We start from the raw sequence: 19057 nt of genomic DNA on the forward strand, positions 1-19057 counted from the left end.
AGGCTCTCTCTGCAGGACTTGCCAGGCCTGCTGTATGCCTCTGCCCTTCACTCTTGGGGCAGAAGGGCTAAACCACGCAGCCAGACCTGCCTTCCTCTGCTGCGGGCATCGCTCTCCCCACTGGCGATTCCCCATCCCTGTGCAGTGGGGCTGGGTTGTGGATGCAGCCTGGTGGGAAGCCCAGCAGATGCAAGACATAAGCCTTTCCTCATCACCAAATGTGAGAGTTGCTGCTTTGTTCTGGGTGGTTGTCCTTGCTGCAGGACAAAGTGGATTAAAGCACAGTTGCTTCTGAAACAATCTTCTGTGGCCAGATTCACTTGGTCTCCCAAGTGTAATCGATATTGGTTGTTCTGCTTCACGCTAATGCAGTGGATCTTGTGAATGCAGACTCTTATGCACAGGCATCCAACTATCTGTGCTACAGTAAGGTGCCATTTTATCGCTGTGTGGCAAGGTCATCTTTATCTGCATTAGGCATTCTACATGTTTTAAGCTGCAGCCTTTTTTATTTTGTGTTGCTGCATGGATCTTACTTTATAGCCTTCTATTGCAGCATGTTGATTTATCCTGCCAAGGCTTACCTGGGATCCACTTGTGGTTACTTGTGCATTTCCAACCTACTTCTTTTCAGCTTTTTCCTGGAAAACTTGGGGGGTTGAGAAGTCCACACTTTGGATACTTCGGTTGTTCTTCTTTCTCATTTTTTTTCCCAGGAAATAGGGAAGGGGTTACACAACAGAGGAAAAGACCAGCAAAGTGAAAACTTCAGTGATGGTTTGATTATAACTGAGCTCTTCTGATAGCATCATTGCAAAATTGGAAGACTTCAAAAAGGCAAAAGGGGCTCTTGGTTTTGTTTCTAAGTGTTCACAGTTTGGCTTGGGGAACTTTTGGTCAGCTCCATATCCTCTGCACACGAAGAGAATGTAGAGCTGTGTATCGAGTTTCCTGTTTGGACTAAACATAGCAATCCTACATTAGCTGTGCAGGAATATCCCAGAACATGACAAAGTCTCTTGAGAAATAGAAATAGCTGATCTCCAGCTTTCATGCTTATAAGTTTGGTGGTGATGGAGATGCAAATGGTGATTAATGCTGGAAAGTATAGTTATCTCTGTGGATGGACAGAGTTGGGGATTTTGTTTTAAATACCCTTTTTTTCAGGACATCAGGCACCAGTAGGTATGCCGCTATTCTGATGTTGCCTCTGAAAATGAGACTACACGTGGTTAGCAGGAACCCCCAGAAAACAGCACCTTGTTAAATACACAGAGTTGGATACCCACGTGCTGAAGCAGGCTCTTGCTGGTTGTCATGAAAACAGTAACCCCCAGCTGTACTTAAAAAAACACTGTAAAATACATAAAGGAACTTGATTACTCAACAAAGTTAGTCTTCTGTGCGCTGCAATTTAGCAGTCTGATGTCAAATGATGATGTCCAGTGCTTTAGGCAGGGAAACTGCTATGTGAGAGCAGGATGGATATCTTATGCTGTCCGTTGTCCGTGCCTTGGGTGAAGGCATGAGTTTCCACCTTGTTCTCAGTGAATGGGTGTGAGGTGCCCTCCACAGCACTTTGAGTGGAGAAGCTAAAGAGATAATGTGTACCCTTTTTGAGTTCAGTTTCTAAGAATTCCTAGAGGAGATGTGGAGCAACCCAGATTCCTTCATGTTGTCTCATCTACAACTGCTTTTATTTCTAGGATTTCTCTCGGTCTTAAATAAACACAATAAAATAGATTCCATCATCCTTCTCTAAATTGGGCTTTTCCTACAGGCATTTGTCCTCTTCACTGTGTGCCTCCCCTCTCTTTCCCATATTACTGCATACGGTGCTTGTTGTTGGCTCTTTTTAAAATAAGTGCATGTTCGTTTTCCTGGCTCATGACCTGCAGATGTGGTATGTTATGCATTTAAGCTTATATACATATGGATAGTAACCCTTAAACCCACAGCATGAGGCTGCTGGCTTGGAGGAGGTTTTATTTAATTTTATTTTTTCCTTACATTTGACTCTATTGGCCAGTAAACCTAGACACAGGTGCTCTCTTGCTTGGTGCCCTGTAGGAAGGCCCAGACATGTGGGCCTGGTGGAGCAGCCTGGCTTCAGCTGACTGACCATCCTGATGCCGTTCTGTTAAAGCTCTTGGTGTGCTCCTCAGCCACTTTGGGTCTAAATTGGCCCACCTCAAACACAGCGGTGATCTTTGCCATTGGTTTGGCAGCCAGCTCCTTCAGTTTCCGGGCATCGAAGCGTGGCTTATGTAGAAGGATGGGTAAGCGGCGGGGAAGAAAAAAGCTTTCTCCCTTCTGCAGCTTCTTCTCTTCTGCTTCTGCTTGCTGCTTCCTCTCTTTGACTGTCATCTGATATAAAATAGCATCCCACATTCTCGTGGCCCTTGATTTAAACAGCCCACGGTCTTGACTGATGATTGCTTGAGAGCTGTCCTTCTCTTTGCTCCCTTCCTCCAGTCCCAACTTTTCTGGCTCAGGCTCTGGGAAGTTGGGTGCTTCTGGCTGCACCATCAAGTGCTTCTTGAGACGATGCCAGCCACCAGCATTGGCTCCAGGAGGTCTTGCTTCTACTGGCAGTAGCGCTGGCTCAGCTTTGAGTGGAGGGCTGGTGTTTGGTAAGCTGGTTTTCAAATGAGGTTGAATGACATGTTCTGCCTTGATGCCTGTGGAGGTGGCTGCCATACTGTCAGCTTGTGCTGGGGTTGCTGTCTCTGGGTGTGCTTGTGTCCAAGGAGTGCTGGGTGTTGATTGTTTTAGGATGTCGCCATCTTGCTTGGGTAATTCAGGAGCTCTCTCTGATCCAGATATTTCCATGTCACTTCCATGGGTTGTAGGCTTATTGGCATGGGCATGGGAGGTGCTGTGCTTGGGTGAAGGGGCCTTGATGGACTCTTCAGTAGGAGCAGGCTTGGGCTCCTTAGGAGGCTCTGCTCCTGCAGCAGAAGGGAGGGGAGGCTCCTGTGTGGAAGCCGTGGCCTTGTTGTCATTGAGCGGGGTGCGTATCTGCCCTGGAGAAGGTTCAGAGTGGCTTGTTTCAGCTGCTGGAGAAGACCTTTTGTCCTCACGGCTGATGGTTGCTTGGGTCTGATCTGACATGGGTGTCTTAGCCCTGGGTGGCTTGACACTGTGGAAATAAGTGTGCACCTTGGTGACATAGGTAACCTCTGGTGCCCTTTCTTTACTGGGTGTACTGGAAGGAGGCGGCTGGGGGAGAACAAATATGGAAGGGTCTCCTGGAGAGGGAAGGTGGGTGTCCGTGCCTTCAGGCTGCTGTGGAGTCTCAGGAGCACCTGGCTTGTGTAGCATGGGCATGGCCGAGGAGGTTGTGAGCCTGAGGTGTTCAGCAATGCGCCTCTGCTCGGTGACCTTCAGTGTGAAAGGCTTGCTCTTTCGGAAAGGGGAGGGAACACGGTGGGTGACAGGCTTGACAGAGAGGTGGGTTGGGGGGCTGGTGGAGGGGGGTGCTGTGGTTTCGGGTGTCTCTGCTGGGGGTGCTCTTTCATTGTGCTCTAGGTCAGAGCTGGCCTCGTTCACAGGTGAGAGGCTGGACCGAAAGGACTTGGCTTGCTCCGAACCTAGGACAGCATTTTTCTTGGCTGCCTTCTTCAGCAGCCGCTGGAGCCGCAGGTTGTCCTTCCCAGGCTTTGGTAGGGTGGGAGGGGGAGGAAGGTGATGGCGGATGGGAGCAGGCTGGATGGAGGATGATACTGTTATCAGCATTGTCATCTCCTGGAAGAAAACACAAAGCTTAGAGTTGGCATGGGCTTAGCCCTGTGCTAGACTCTGAAGTATTCCTACATAAGGCCTCCTCTTCCTCTCTCCAAAAGCTATGAGTATGGAGTCAGTATTGTGGGAGAAGAGCATCAGCCTTGGTTTCCTTAGTCTCCCAAGGCAGTCTCAGCCAGTCTTGAGGGTGGTGTGGCATGGCAAGAGATGTACTGGGGAGAAGCTGTACTGCCAAACCTGGAGCCCTCCTGCTCCTAGCGCTAGTGCAAAATCCAGTGAGAGCTCCTTGGGACCCCAGACATTTGTGTCTTCGCAAGTCCTAACAGCATTTGGAAGGAAATGTCAAGAGAAACAGAGCAGGTCTGAAATTTTGAAGCTTTGAAACATTCTCCAGAGGCACAAATCAGGAATGTTTCATGGCTTTCCAAATTCCAGTTATTAATACTCTGATACAATGTTATGTACAACAGAACAGCCATAAACTATGTCACTTGAGTCAGTCGACACTGGCCTTGATTGATTTCAGCTGGCAGAAAGACACCCCTGTGAAATGCAGGACTTGTAAGCTGTGTTCATGTGATGAGAAAGTGCTTTGTCACAACACTAATTCTGACTGGTGTTTCTTTGCTGCATCAAGCACAGCAGTAACTGTCTCTTTCTGCACTCAATTTAAGATAAAACCTAGTTTTCCCTTTCAGTTAGGGACCATTGCCACTGTCCTCCCTGTATCACCCGTTCTTCAGTGAAACAGTTGTGGTCGGAGTTGGATCCTATCCCCAGTGGCCACTGCAGCTGGACCTCCTTTGGCCAACACTGCTGCTTCTGGAGGGATGCACAACTGCTTTTCCCACTCTGTTGCTAACTCACCACCATCTCCTTTCTGGTGAGCACCAGTGAGATTTCCTGCAGCTGAGCTAAGTATCTGTGTTGGGGATAGAAAGATAAAACCAGTCTCGCTTCTCTTTCTCTTCCTGAGCAAGGCTGGGGAACACTGAACACCAAGCACGCAGCCTCTGACCTGCCATTACTCTGTGGCAGCCCCCAAAAAGAAATCTGACTCTGCCCTGGCTCTCAGCACAGAGTTGCCGAGTTTTACTATGAAATGAGGCATAAATCACCGAGCCCCTTAATTCCTGGTGCTGGATGCAACTGAGCATCCTGAAATGAGGAAGAGGTGGGGTGATGTCAGGGTTGCCCAGAGGGACTATTGCATGTGCTCTGCTCAGTTCCTGGTGGCTCCCAACCTGCCCTGGTTAGTGGGGGTGTGTAGTGTGATACCTACTGTGTGGGAAAATTATCCCAAATAAAACTCTCAGAAGTGCAGAACAGCTATTTGCGCTTGAGTGCTTAATGTTGTCTTTGGGCTTGCAGTGCTGCTGTCAGCACCAGGCTGGGAAGCTGATCTGTACCAGGCAAGCAGGTGGTGTATCTGCCAAACCTGGTTGTGGATAGGAAGAAGAAGGAAAAAAAGGCAGCAGCAAATGAAAGCACTGAAGAGGTGGCATGTGGGGCACACAGCCTTTAAGGTCCAGCCCTCACCACAGTGGATGAGGGTCTGGGCAGTGTCTAGCAAGTGGTGCACTGCTACCAACTGATGCATTTATTTTGGCTGCAGGCATGAGAAACCTCCCACTGTTTTGGTGAGGGGCTTGGAAGAGGATTTGTGCCAGCTGGGGGTGACAACTGTTGGGCATTCCCAGTGGCTTATCAGCTTTGTGCCTTAAGCGCAAGGCTGGGATTAAGACCTGCTCTATTCCAAGAGCTACTTTTAGAAACAAGTCTGCACCAGCCCCCAGAAAATGTTAGGAGCCCCTTCCTTCATATACCTGCTTTCTGCCCCAGCCCTGTGGATATTCTAGATTCTTCTGGGTCAGAAAGCCAAAATGCCGCAATTGGAGAGGTGCATACTTGCTCTTGTGCAACACTACTCTGTTTCTGTTCGTATAGGAATTGGTAATTGCTTGGGTGATTTTTTATCTGCTGCAAGGTGTGCTAATACATGCATCTGATGTTAGGATTGATTGTGGAATGATTTCATCTGCTCCTCTTTAATGTGGTCCCATGGACAAGATGAGTTTGTGGTGTAGCAGCACCAGTAAGCCAGAATTAAAGGTTGACCTACTTCAGGTTTGTTGTGGTGGGAATTCTAAAGAGTCAGGGCAGTGAACTTCCCAACTAGTTCTCAGCTCTTTGAGTGTTTTCCTTGTCCTGCGGACTGCTGCATACCAGAAAAATGCAGCTTCCCACATAGGTCAGAGAAGGATCTTGCCTGGGATTTGCTGCAAACTGCCACATGCTACTGAGGAGGGCATGGGGGTTCTTGGAGCGGGAAGTTCACATAATCTGCATGCACCAGGAAAACTTTCCCTCTGTTCCCAAAGTTAGAGGCTCATTTGTGCCCTATAACCTCAAGATTTGTGGTCTCTTACAACAGCCTGTGCTCTGAAAATCACTCTTGCTACTATCTCAGCATCCCATCTGACTTAAAACCTGCTGTGCTGTGGATCTTGGAGACCTTGTAGGTGAGGACTTCCATGGCATGTGACTGTGTCAGAGTCTATGTGCTTGATTAGTGAGGCAGAGAGATGCTAAGAGACAGCAAAAGGAAATCAGCTCTTAATTTATTTGCCTTCACTGTTGTGCTTGGCTTTGTTTGAGTCTCCTTCAGAGCTTTGTGTTCTTGGGAGAAATTCTGCAACAAGCAAGGTTTGTGAGTGTCTTCCCCCTTGCCGTGTAATGAAGCAAAAGGACAGATGGACTTGCTTTATTACCAGTGGAAAGGCCAAAGCTGAAAACCCAGAGACAGCAGGGAAAATACTGCCTGAGAAACTTGGGTGGGTTTGCGATAAGCTGAAAGGAAATTGAGTTAGAAGCTGAGTCAGGAGGCTTTCAAAGGGTTAATTTTCCCTGCTGCTGGTTGAGTGTCTGCGGGTAGAGGGGAGGTCACCCGCTCTTGGACCCCAACTGTTCTCCTGGACTCTGCTCCATCTGCAATCAACCCCAAACTGGGAATGGTGGGGAGAGTGTCGGCATGGAGGAGTCATTTATCATGCAATGGAAAAGTTATTAGCATGCTGGAGTCCCTTGGCTGCACCAGCTGTTGTGTGTGGAGCAGATCGAGAGCTACAGGAAACTGATACTGCTTGCAGATGGTCCCGAGTGGAGAGCTGTGGCTGCCGGGGGCTGTAGGAACACACTCTCCGCTTCAGTGGCTTTCTTGGGCTTGAAGGAAACCTGCTAATCTCCTCCTTGGGAGGAGATAGCTGGGCAGAAGCACATCGTTCCCTCTGCCTGGGCAGTCGTGACGTCTGCCGGGTGTGCAGCCCTTGGCATCTGCTCTGCTGTGGGCACATAGCACGGTTGGCTGTTCTGCAGCGCTGAAGCTTTATCACAGGGCTTTGTGGAAGTGGCTGGGAGAAAACCACCTGTAACTGCTAGACAAGATGCTGCCCCTGTACAGCCCAGGGTATTGCTCGTGGCAGGCCAAATGGTGTGCATAAACTTGTTGTTTTCTTGTCTTGCAGCTGAGCTTGGTCCTGGCTCGATGCAACCCTCAATGCCACTATTTCCTCTGCTCCACAGAAGATAACTGAAGGATGTTTCTCTTCTCCTCCTGCCTGATATCAGTCCGCTTCGGTACAGCCTGACTCCTCTCGGGGTGTGAGCAATACCCCATGCTGCCTCTGGCTGGATGAAAGGAACTAGATCAGCTGGCAAAACCCACCCCTGTTTTAACCTTCTACGTGACTCTCTGGCTTTTTAAATTTTTTTTTATCTGGCTCTGCTATGGAGATGGGAGGCTGTGGCTCTGTTCCCTCTCTCCTTCTTTCTCAAGTGTTGGAAAAGAGGGATCTGCTGCTGTGCCAAGCTGGCAGGGCTTCTGTTACATGATGAAGAATTTCTACTTTTGTGGCTCTTGGTAGCTGGGTGGTGGGAGAGAGGGAGCTCAGCAGAAACCTGGTAAAAGAATCAGTGTTTGAAAGCAGGGCAACGGGCAGAACCCAAGGGTGAAGAGACTGCAAGGACCACTTGTCACCCTGTTGGTGCGAGCTGTGGGTAAAGTCTTCCCCTGTTTACAATGCAGCCTCTGTCCCTCTACAACATCTGCCTTGAGGAACTTCCATCTACTTTGTGTATATCAAATCACGTTCAACTTAGTCATGTTTTTTTTCTTTAGTTCCCAGATCACCCTTTAATCACCATTATGTACCCATGCCAAAATGTTTCTGCTGCTTTTCTATCTCAACAGTAACAACAGCAGCTTTGTTTCAAATCGCTGCTGCCTTCCTCTCCCTGTCTAACATGGGTTGGAGGTCTGTTTTCCCAGGTGAGGAGTGCTGATCCACTGGCATTATCTCCCTTCTTTGGAAAAGGGACGTTTGTTCTCTAACCTGTGGGCTCCAGTGCCAGTGATTGAAATGATTCTCCTGAATGTCAGAGGTGGTGGGTACATTGATAACCTGCCTGCTATGCTCCTGGAGGTGGACAGGATATCTGGGAAATGGCTGCTTCTCTCACCCTGGAAGCTGCCTCAGTGAAAAGGCATCCTAATGAGTTGTTTGGGGAGGTCAGGGCTTGCTGTGAACATGGGGAAACTGAGCCCATAAAGAGTGGCACTCTGGCCTTGGACCTGAGATATGTAAATCAGCTCCCAAGAGTGTATCTGAGCTTTCCCATGTCTACATACTTCATAGTGTTAGCATGTCTCCCGTCCATTCTTTAAAGTCTTATTCCTGCCCTCTTCCCATGTCAACATAATTTTGCAACTTGTTTCTGCTCTCCTGGAGGGAGGGCAGCTTCTCTCTCTTCCTGCATCGGTTTGCTTTCTGCTTAAATTTACTGTGTGTCCTCAATTTTTTTTTTGTAAGCATTTAATAAAATTTGAGAAAGATGTTGTAACAATGGCAGCTCTGAGGATTTTGTTGATGTAGGATTTCCTGCAGCAAAACTGTTTTATGAGACATTGCAGCTCTGTCCTTGAGTGGAAAGTGGAGGAGAAGAAACATCAGGCTGCATAACAAGAAGAAAAGGAGCTTGACGTGTGCAGGAAAGGGGCTTTCCATGTGCCTGCCCCACTTAGGAGATCCTTGTCATCTTGCTGCATTTGTCATTGTTATTGGGGGTAATTGACTGTAAAATGGGAATGAGCGGTGTTTGGGTGAGAGACGGAGTAGCAAGCAGAGGACTTCCTGTGGAGTGATCAGCTAGGAGAAGCAGAGAGCTTAGCTCCCCAACTAATAGACCTGAGCAGTATCACAGGCTTCAACCACAATCACTGACAATGTCAGCCTTAAAAAATAATCCTCCATAGCCTGCTTATATAGCTGTCTGTAGAGGAACCTAGCACTCTAATGAGCTGACTACCCTATCTGGAACTGTCTAATGAAAATCCTTTTTATAGAGGTGATCTTCCAAATAATACAATTTCTGGTATTATTTGGAAGATACAGTATTTGCTGTGTAGGGACAGCGAATACTTTTTCTATCCCTGCCTACGCTTTCCTAAACTGTTAGGAACAGGACAGTTTTCAGACACTGCTTCTTGCTGTCATCTTTCTGCTTATTGATACCTTCATCCTTTCCATCCTCTGCTTTAGCTCATCCTGGAGATAGGTATTCAAGGAGTCTGTGTTCCTCAGAGTGCTTGGGATAACAGACACCATCTACTACTGTCTTCCTCCCTTTAGCCTTTTCACTGCCATGCTGGGATTTTCAAGTGAGGCCAGAGCAGTAGCAATGGGGTGTATAGAGATGTGCTGGCATGAGGTGAAAGCAGTGCTACTGTGCTCTTGCATGTGTGCAAACTGGCTGCACCAATTAGTTTCAACACTGTTTTGCAGTTGTCTGGTGGAAAGGATGGACAGAAACTTCTGTTACTATTCCTGTGCCCTGCCAGCTTGGAAAGCGCAGAAAAGGCCCCAAAAGCTGCCTGTGTGAGGTTCCTTCTCTAAGGAGGGTTAATTTGCAGGACATGTTTTTCCCGCTAAAAGCCCATGTGGACCTAAAGGTGGTTTAAACAGAAACTACTGCCATAATTCAGGTTCTGGCTGCAGCACAGAAGTGAGAAGGGTATGTGGAAACTCTCCGTGGAGACCAGAGCACTCTAGTGGTGGTGAGGAATCAGGGAAAGACCTAGCTTGGAGCAGGTATGTGTATATCTTTATGAGGTACCTATATCTGCCAGGGGAAATTTTTCCACTATTAAATTAACTTTGCAATGTATTGTTTCTCCTCCTAAAGTACCATGGTGCGCATGAGGTAGTAGAGGAAGTGTCACCAGAATGGTGAAAGACCACCCCTCAAAAAGGGATGCTGCAGCCCAGGTGCTCTGGGTGTGTATCTTGGGCAATGCCAAGAGGGAACGAAGGCTCATTTCTCCCCTTGGTAGCAAGCACAAACCGTTGTAGCTGGTTTCATTGCTCGCTTCTGAAGAAAAGGTGGCATCTGTGAAGTGCTTCTGCTCATTTCTTGCTAAAATGAAAACCTCCTGCGGGTGAATTTGCTGTGGAGAAACTACTGTGCATGATGGTGAAGTTATGCTGCAATGTTTGCAAAGCCAGTCTGCATCCAGGTCTCTGGTGTGTCTCTGCATATTGCTGGGACCTCCACTCTCCTCGGGATGTGAAGAGTGTTCCTGGGGACTCATCCTGCTTGTCTGAGTAAAGCAGAGCCAGCTGTGCCTCTCTGTAGCAGTTACTGGTCTGGTCTTACTCGGTAGCTGACTGCTCCCTATGTTTATGTTCATTTTTCACAATATCAAACTCATATTTTTTTGCAGCATTGGCATCTCTGAGACTCATTATAAGATGTTAGCTTTATCTTCTCCTGGATCTGTTGCACTTGAAGTGTAACAAGGACAAACTGAGGCATTGAGAGTGTCTTGCTGCAGGACTTGTGGAGAAAAGCAATGCTTTCCTGGACCCTGCATCTTTTGGCTGCCCGTGTTCCCTGTGCTTCCATGCCATCCCACATTACCATCCCCTCAGCAGGTCAACAGTGCCCAAAGAGAGGGGCTTGAACCCTTATGTGGGCTCTCAGTGTTCTGACCTTGAGGCACACCTCGAGGTGTTGCTTCTCCCCAGTTTCATCTTTCCCTGTCCTGTGTGATTAGGTTATGCAGAAGGGGAGCATCCTTTTGTACCGTATCCACTCTTCAATGAATCTTTGCAGTAATACTGAAACAGGCTGCTTGTCGTTCTATAGCAGGCTTCAGGGCTGCTTTTTTTCCAGCAAGCTTTAACAGATGATTTTACAGGAGTGTATGCGAGATGGGATTGGAAAACTTGGCCCACGACCATTGCAATGCCTGTTTCCTGCAGGCCATAACCCAGCATTCTTTAAACTTGGGGAAAACCTAGCTGATGGAAGACTCAAGTCTGTTTGGAATGTTGTGTCTTTGTATAGCAGTTGTTCTGCCTCGAGACTGGGGCCTAGACTTCCTCTGGTTCTCTTTTCAAGTATGAAATAATTATAGGCTCATGTTTGTGACCATCCTTATGTATGTGAGCTGGCTAATTAACAGATCTGCTCAAGTGTTGCTTGTAGCACTGTGCTGGGCCTCCAGTGAGGTGGTGGACATGAGGGTCTAAAGTTTCCGAATGACTTTCTTCCTTGAAATGTGTCTGCGGTTTCTGCTCTTTGAAGGAAAGGTCAGACTCGGGAACTCTTGGGCCTGAATGTCAGAGCTTCCCCTCCCGCCACCATCACCTTAGGGAAGGAAAATAAACAAGCCTGAAGAGCGGGGTGGCTATAAATAATGAGGTGGCAGCTGATACGCTATTGAAAAAGGCTCTGAGGTTGGTCTGTTGGTCACTCTTGCCTGCTCAACACACTCTCGCTAATGCTGCATGATATATATATATTTTAAAGCAGGTAAAGAATGGATCTGACAGTGATGAGAAGTGCAGTTGGAGCTAGGATTTGATTCAGAAATGATGGACCTGTTACAAGGATCCTGACAATAATAATGAGACAGAACACAAGTGATTTCCCTGTAATTTTGCCTTGGGTCCCCTGAGGGTTTTGGTTGCAGTGGAACAATTTGATTTAAATAATAAATTTCAGAAAGGTGCTTAATCTCCTCACAATAACTCTAAATAATAGTGGTTTAGCAATGCTAAAGAGATGCACTCTTTATCCTTCAAATAAATAGAAAAAAGTGTCATGGACTTGAGGCTTTTCAGGGTGATGGGAAGAACCGGGTGGGAGAGGCTGAAACAAAATAAGGGGAAAATAGCGCTGGAATTTGTATCAGCAAGCTTTTTAAAGCATGAAAGCAGCAAGATGTTTGGTTGGTTAGGCAGTCCTTCCCTGAGGTTGCAGAGAGGCTCTGGGTGGCTGCTGTGAGCACCTTTGCTGGTTTCCTTCCTTGCTCACCTCCTCTGGGTACAGCCCAAAAAAGCAGCTCCAGGCACTGGTCCTGGCTCCTATCCTGCTGCTCTGGCTTCCTTCTCACAGTCTGCCTGTCTCGTCCATTTAGGTGTATATAGCCTGAGGATAAGTCCCGGGCTATGTCTTGAGTTGTCCAGCCTGATCCCTTGTCTTCAGAGACATCTAGCCTAGATCTAGGGTGTCCAAGGATCTCCTGAATCCCACAGGGACTGTGTCTTAGATGTCTAAAGCAGGTGGAGCAAGCACATCTCCCAAAGCAAACAGCTGAGTGATGGAGCAACAGTCTACCACAAAAATCAGGAATTAATATTAACTGAAGAAAGATGAAATTCAGTACTTACTGATGTGTAATTTGTTTCCATCTGCAATCACTTGCATGTTGGGTGCATCTTGTTACTCGGTTTGGTTTACAAAATTAACACGTCATCATCCCTTTGAGATCATTTTGCGTGCTTTTTTCTTGTGATTTTTAGAGCCCTGTAGGTAAGTTCAAAACATCAGATGGAAAAGAGTATTTACAGTAGACAGTAAGTACAACACGTTTCTCAAAAATAAAGTGGCTTCTTTTTGAAACTGTGAAAAATTCCATCAACTAAAATTAGCACGAAAAGGGCTATCGAGTGACACCATTGCATGCTCCCAGCTTTGGCCCTGCAAAGTTCAGCATCTAAAGTACTGGAGAGGTGAAGGGCAGGTAATGGTGATGTTGCCAGGACAGATATTCTAGCAGAGTAGCTCTAGGCAATGAAACCATTTGGAAGCTTTTCAAGTGTGCCAATCCAGTTTTGCAAAAGTCAGGGATGCAAAATGTGAATTTGGAGCTGTGCTTTGACTGTTACCATCCCCAGAGAGCAAGAGTGCAAATTCTGGCTCTGTCTCTGCGTGTTCCTGGAGAGGGATGCACTGTATGGGGAGCATGTAAGCATGGAAAATGCTGTGCTGGGAGCAGAGTTGATTCGTTTGGTGAATTTTGGTTGGAGGTTTGCATGCAGTTTGACTGGAAGATAGGAGCTAAGACTGCTAAAGTGAGCTGGCAAGCATGGCACCAATACCCGCCTTTGCCCTGAACGAATGTGTGAGCTGCCCAAAAGCCATGCAGTTATTTACTGCCTCTTGGCCCCTGGGCGTTTCGTCCCCTCTTCCAGCTGTCATCTCAGTTTAGGCTTTGCTTATTCGCAGCCTTTCAGGAGCCCTTTAGTGTGGGTGCCAAGGCAGCTGGTAGGTTAAACATGCTCACAGGGCGCATGCAATAGTAGTTTCTCTGGAGGTCTCCAAAGCAGTTTTACACCTGTGTTAAGCTTGGTCTGTTCCATCTGGCTTTTGGAATGCTGGTGAGCTACACTAGAAAGCCAGCTCTGAAGGCAGATTCTTGCTTCTCCAGTACCACCCTGCGAAGCCTTGTTGCTCATTGACCCTGTGCAGTAATGTATCTCTAATCTGACTTTGAGCCACTCTGTCATGGATCAAGATAGCAAAGCATTTCCCGCATCCATCAGAGTTGTGGCCTGTCTGATGAGGCCAGTTCTCATGGAAGGGACGCAGATGCATCTTTGGGTTGGTGTTGGAGGTGAGCTCTCTGTTTGCTTCCTCCTTCTCTGTCTCTCTGATGACTGATGAGATCACACTTGGCTCTGCAGGACACGCTGCTCCTTAGTGCAGCACTGACCTGCAGAAGGATTGGGGGGGTAGGTGCTCAATACTTCATGCAAACACCCTAATGCAATTAATTCCTCTTTGACTGATGACTTAACAACTCAAAACTTCCATTGTCTCTTAGGAGTACCAGTGACTTTGCGTGTCTCTAACACTGAAAATATTGCTGAGGAAAAAAACCCAGAAAACAAAAACCAGACCCAACCAAACTGGAAACTTGGATGCCCAAGGACACCTTGTACCCTGCTCTGCCACTGTCACCACCGAAGCCTTGCCAGCCTCATGAGTGTGTCTATAGCATGCACTGTATGAATGAGGCACAAGGCTGGCTTATGTTTGCCTCTGATGCCAAAGTCAGAGGTGTTCAGATCCACCCCTATTTCTTATGCAAACATGTAGAGTTTCTGCTCTTACAGGCTAAGAGGGGAAAAGACAGGGGCAGATTCTCCTACTGACCAAATTTCACAGAAGGGATGACATGCTAGAGTCTTCCACAGAGGTGTTGATTGACTCCCTCCAGAAGCAAGGAGGAGAAGAGCAGTATCAGGAAAGTGGATGGAGGTGTACATAGGTAATTTGATAATTAGGTAATAAAACAAATCTTGTTTGTTGCCATTTATTCTCCCTTTTATGCCCCTGAACCTCTGAGATGTCATGGACCCCCATCAGGAGAACATGTTGGCAGACTGACGTTCCCCAGACACCCTCCAGGATTCAGGTAGGTGAACTCCCAACCTGGCGACTGCTTGCTCTCCCCTGTATCTGAGTGGCTGCTGCAAGAGGTGCATTGCTGTGCATGGCAAGCACTGCACCAGGTCTCTTCTAGCTGGGGGAGCGAGAGATTTTTTGAGGACTGAAATCCCAAGCCCAAACGCCAAGCGGGGGTATTAGAGGAGCCGGGGAGGAAGCCTGGTCTTTGCTTGGCCCATTTGAGTTGTGTCTCAGATTCCTCAGGATCCCATCATTGCCAGTAAAATGGCAGCAGTCTGCTGATACTTAAATAGAGGTGTTGATTTTAAAGTTTAAGGCTATTCTGATCTCTGCTTGACTGGCTGCATAAAACAGGTCATTGGATTTTACCCAGGAACAGATAATAATTTATTATATATATATTCTGTCCTTTCTGTGAGCATACTTAGTCACTATCTGATCTGCCTTTTTATTGGCAACTGCTTCAATTAAATTGGAAAGAGTGTTTTGGTGAACGTAGGGCATCTACTCTCACCTTGAACTGCTGATTAAACCCAACTGCAGAAACCCGTTCTCTGGAGCGGGATAAAGAGAAGAACGAGGGCAGGGAACTGGATAAGAATTTAGTTTTCCTTCCTAAATGGCTTTTGAGATTCCCATTTCCTGCCTGCCCTAAACCATGGTAAAAGGTTTGTAATTGAAAGTGTCACAAAACACAAAGCTTAACCTTTTTTGGATGTAAGGAGGTGTCAGTGGAAGTTCCTCTGTAGCTCTAGCATGAAGGTGTAAGTGCAGAGTCATGGGCAAGCTGGGGTGAGGAAGGACATCAGGAGGTCCTCTGGCCCAACTTGTGTGCCAAAGCAGGATCTGCTTGTTTCGGTGTTAGATCAGTTTGCTGAGTGTTGGTCAGTAGTTGGTAAGTAAGGGGTAGGTAGAGCTTCTTTTCAGGAGTTAGATCTCTCCTGGGTTGTGAAAGAGATCCTGTTTAATGGGAAGGATGTAGCTGATTTTATTTACAAACTCTGTAGTCTTTAATGAACATAAAGCTGCAGGTAGGATTTCAGACTTCCAGGGCTGGAGAGGTGTTTCAATGCACTTTTGCAGTGATTCTTCAGCTCACTGGCTGGGTGCCATCCAGCAGTAAGAGGCAGTGATCCATGGAAATGCTGCTCACGGACTGGGGTGCAATGAGCATGGGGGGTGAGGGCATACAAAAAAAGACAAGCATTTGGCCAAAGTGTCCATCTTTATGCAATTCATAAAATTATTGGGGTTAATGTGTGAACACTGTATTTAAAGGCCAAGTGCGCTGGCTGCTGCAATAGGTCAGCCAACAGCCAGAAAAGATGAGAAGGGCTGATTACAGCTCCTCTGCAAGCAGCCCTGCTATGCCATATGTTCCTGTGGCCCATCTCAAATAACCAGTCTGGGTGCTCCTGCCTACCAAAAAGAAATGCAATATTGGGGCAGGTTACCTAGTATAAACTTCTCTAGATCTCCGCCTTAGCCTCTAGTTCCTGTTCAAGGCGGAACACTGGATTGCTGTATCCTCCCCAAGGTGGAGATGCTGTCACTGGGAAAATGTGCCAGGCTCTGGCTTGAGGTCAGCAGGCGGAGGGCCTTCACACAGTTTGAGAGCCTGGTTCATGTCTTTGACCTGCATGCATGCTCTCTTTGGCCTTGGTGCTGTCTTCTCACCTGGCAGCTGGTGAGAGGGGCTTCTCCAAAGATAGGGGCTTGCTGCACCCTCGCCTAACAAAAACTGATAGCCTTTGGAAGAAATGCAGCCACAGCCAGGATCATGTCTCTCTCATCTGGTCCATGTGATCAGTAGGGAGCAAAAGGTAGTTGTTGGTGGTTTGCGTGCTCTCTAGGCTGGTGTGGCTGGGCTGCAGCAGCTCAAAGGCAAGTCCAAGCACACCTTGCTGCTGATGCAGGGAGGAAAGACGATGTCAAGGCAGCACAAAATATATAGCCTAGAGCAGGACAATCTACAGTAAAGAGAGGCAAAGCTAAAGATGAAAATGTCGCAGGCTGTAAATGAAACTGGTCTGCAATGGCACCAGGAGGTGAAATAAGGACTAGATGTAGTCTATGTATGAAAAGCACAGGCTAAGGCATGAAACAAATATTTGAGAGGATTATAGTTAGGTGCTGAAACAGATAGAGACCCACAAAAGGAAGAAAGGGCAAACATAATATAGGCTGTGGGTGATGAGCCTCGGCTGTGAACCAGATGATAATAGAGCAAACGGAGGATGTGTGCATCAGATAAGCCCTTTTCCAGAGGGATGCAGCAGATCCCCTCGGTGCTGTGGGAAGAGGGAACTGGATCACGCTGGGACTGGAGACAAGATGCATGACATGGACGCGAGTGCTCTGACAGAGGCAGCCCATAGGATGCACAGACTTCCTTTGGGGATGCACTAAGAAGATGGGCTGTGCTTGCAGGGGGTGGTGACGGGGAAGACGGAGCATGGACATGATGCATAAGGTAAGGATGGACATTGTCTGCAGCCATTGCCCAACGTGTCCAGATCAGGAACTAAGCTGAGTGCAGACGTGCGTGCACAGGACCTAAGGGGATGCTGCAGGGAGCAACATTTGCATTTCATCTATTTGAAAATAGAGCTGCAGCAGGTAGAAGCATCTGGTTACCTGTCCCTCCCAGAGCATGCATCAACATCACATTTGTCAAGATGCTTAGAGAGGAGTTTGAGTGGAGTTCTTCCCTGCTGCTGGGCACAAGCACCACCGCTCCGGCAGAGGCTGTGCAACCCCGCAAGATGCTCACGTTGCTCCTGCCAACTGACTGCCAGCAAATGGGCCAGACGGGACCATGGGAGTGTTCAGCCTTGCATCTGCTGAGAACCGCCCTGGTGTAAGCCCAGGCTTCACACGCACTTGCACACACATGTTGCCTTTTTAACCTATTGATTCAGTCCTCAGTGTGGAAGACCCGAGTCGCAATGCCCTGCCAGCAGCCGGGACAGTCTATAATCAGCAGGCAGGCGAAGAAGGTTGGTGAATACCATCGCCAAAACGGGTCCACCACAAACATAAAAGGAGAAACAGCTGAGGGATTCCCCCTCCCATACATCCCTGCTCTGCTGCCGGTTTGGGCAAATACAGTATTTCTTAGAGACCTGCCTGGCTGGTGGAGTGCCCAAGGAAAATAAGCCAGTGGAAGATTGCAAAAATGCTTGATGGTGCCGAAAACGCAGCGTGAAAGCTGGTTTGCTGCGTTAGTGCTTTCGGTGGAGCTGCGGTGGAGCGATACCTGGTCCAGCCGTGCGTCCCCATGCGGGTGCCACTCTCCTTGGCAGCGTGGGGTGCCCACCCCAACTCCCCCACCCGGCAAACTCCTCCTGGCCGAAGCCAGGGTGCTGAGGATGGATGCACTGTCCCCCTCCCACACGACGAGTAACAAAAGCATTGGCTCGAGCTGGGTTGCGGGAGGCAGGCAAGGGGATAAGCTGCCGGGCAGCCACAGAATGCAAGCTGGAGAGGGGATTTTTGCTTGTGCATGTTACCTGGCTAATGGGAGGCTGCAGCACTGCGCTCCTGCTCCACGGCTTGGAAAGCTCGTCGCTACATCCTTGGCTGGGGACCCTTTCCTGCAAGTGACAGGGAAAGAGTGGGCAGGAATCGATCTGTGACCCGGGCCAAAAATATCGCCTGCCCCGCAGCTCCTAAAGATTTTCTCTGCTCCTACAGGCTGGGGGAGAGAGAGGGGGTGCCGGGGCTGCCAGGCAGACCGGAGGGCATGCTCTGCGCGGCCGGGGAGCCCTGCCAAGGGCGGCGGGCGGGAGGGGGGACACGGGGAGCTGAAGCCTGCGAGGTTCAGTGGAATGCAAAGCGTGAGCCTGAGGGTTGTGCAAGGCACTACAATCCTCTGCCGGCATAGCCGTGCAACTGCGGAGGGTGCTTGGGTGGCAAAACCCCTTTGGGCACCTAGAGGGTTGCAAGTGGGGTCCAGCCATATGGGGTTTGCCCTTTCTAAGATGTTCTTGCTTAAATAATGCTTTCGTATCATGCTAAGAAGGGCTCTGAGTGTGGCTTGAGGTCAGACAAGCTCTCTTGCTATATTCCTTCTCTCTTGCTTTTTGTTCCAGGTCTCCTCAAGCCCCGATGCGTGGCAGAGCCCTGGTAGTCTTAGCGAGAGGTGGGTGCATGCCACACACCAGCCACGCACCACCTGCACAAATACCATGCAACTCATGTGCTATGTGCTTCTGACTTCTCACAAGCTGGATGACCACTTGTTTCAAAGAGCATTGGATGGCAGAAGGTCCCCGAGCTCTCCACAGGCTCCAATGCTGCAGCGCAGCCGAAGCTGTTTACAGGTAGAGGGGCAGCAGGGCAGAGCTCCTGCCCATCTGGGAGAGCAGAGGCTGCTGCTGCCACCTGTTCAGATTGCAAGAGCCAGGGTGCCACGACCAGGTTTTAAGCAGTGACCGTGCACCACGGAGCTGCGGGGGCCCCACAATTTGTTTCCAAGGTGCCTTTGCCTCATATACCCCTCTTTGAGCTCTGCCTGCCTGGTGGGGTTGTAAATATAGAAACACAAGCCCTGGAG

General features: G+C 48.5%; 2 protein-coding genes across 3 annotated transcripts in view; one reads left to right on the forward strand and one right to left on the reverse strand.

Moving 5' to 3' along the window:
- Positions 1 to 8651, forward strand: part of LSP1 (lymphocyte specific protein 1) — a 50275-nt gene extending 41624 nt beyond the window's left edge. For both annotated transcript variants that reach the window (XM_009935300.2, XM_075427583.1), the window contains exon 11: positions 7269 to 8651. The gene's annotated coding sequence lies outside the window, so the exon portion shown is untranslated. The remainder of the gene's footprint in view (positions 1 to 7268) is intronic.
- Positions 1974 to 18186, reverse strand: PRR33 (proline rich 33). The gene is made up of 3 exons (XM_075427581.1): positions 18012 to 18186; positions 12477 to 12612; positions 1974 to 3747 (listed from the first exon to the last, which is right to left on the reverse strand). The coding sequence occupies exons 2-3, from the start codon at positions 12495 to 12497 to the stop codon at positions 2110 to 2112; spliced, it is 1659 nt and encodes a 552-aa protein (XP_075283696.1). The 5' UTR covers positions 12498 to 12612; positions 18012 to 18186; the 3' UTR covers positions 1974 to 2109.
- Positions 18187 to 19057: the final 871 nt, after the last annotated feature.

Source organism: Opisthocomus hoazin, chromosome 7, assembly GCF_030867145.1.
Source record: "Opisthocomus hoazin isolate bOpiHoa1 chromosome 7, bOpiHoa1.hap1, whole genome shotgun sequence".
Taxonomy (NCBI): domain Eukaryota; kingdom Metazoa; phylum Chordata; class Aves; order Opisthocomiformes; family Opisthocomidae; genus Opisthocomus; species Opisthocomus hoazin.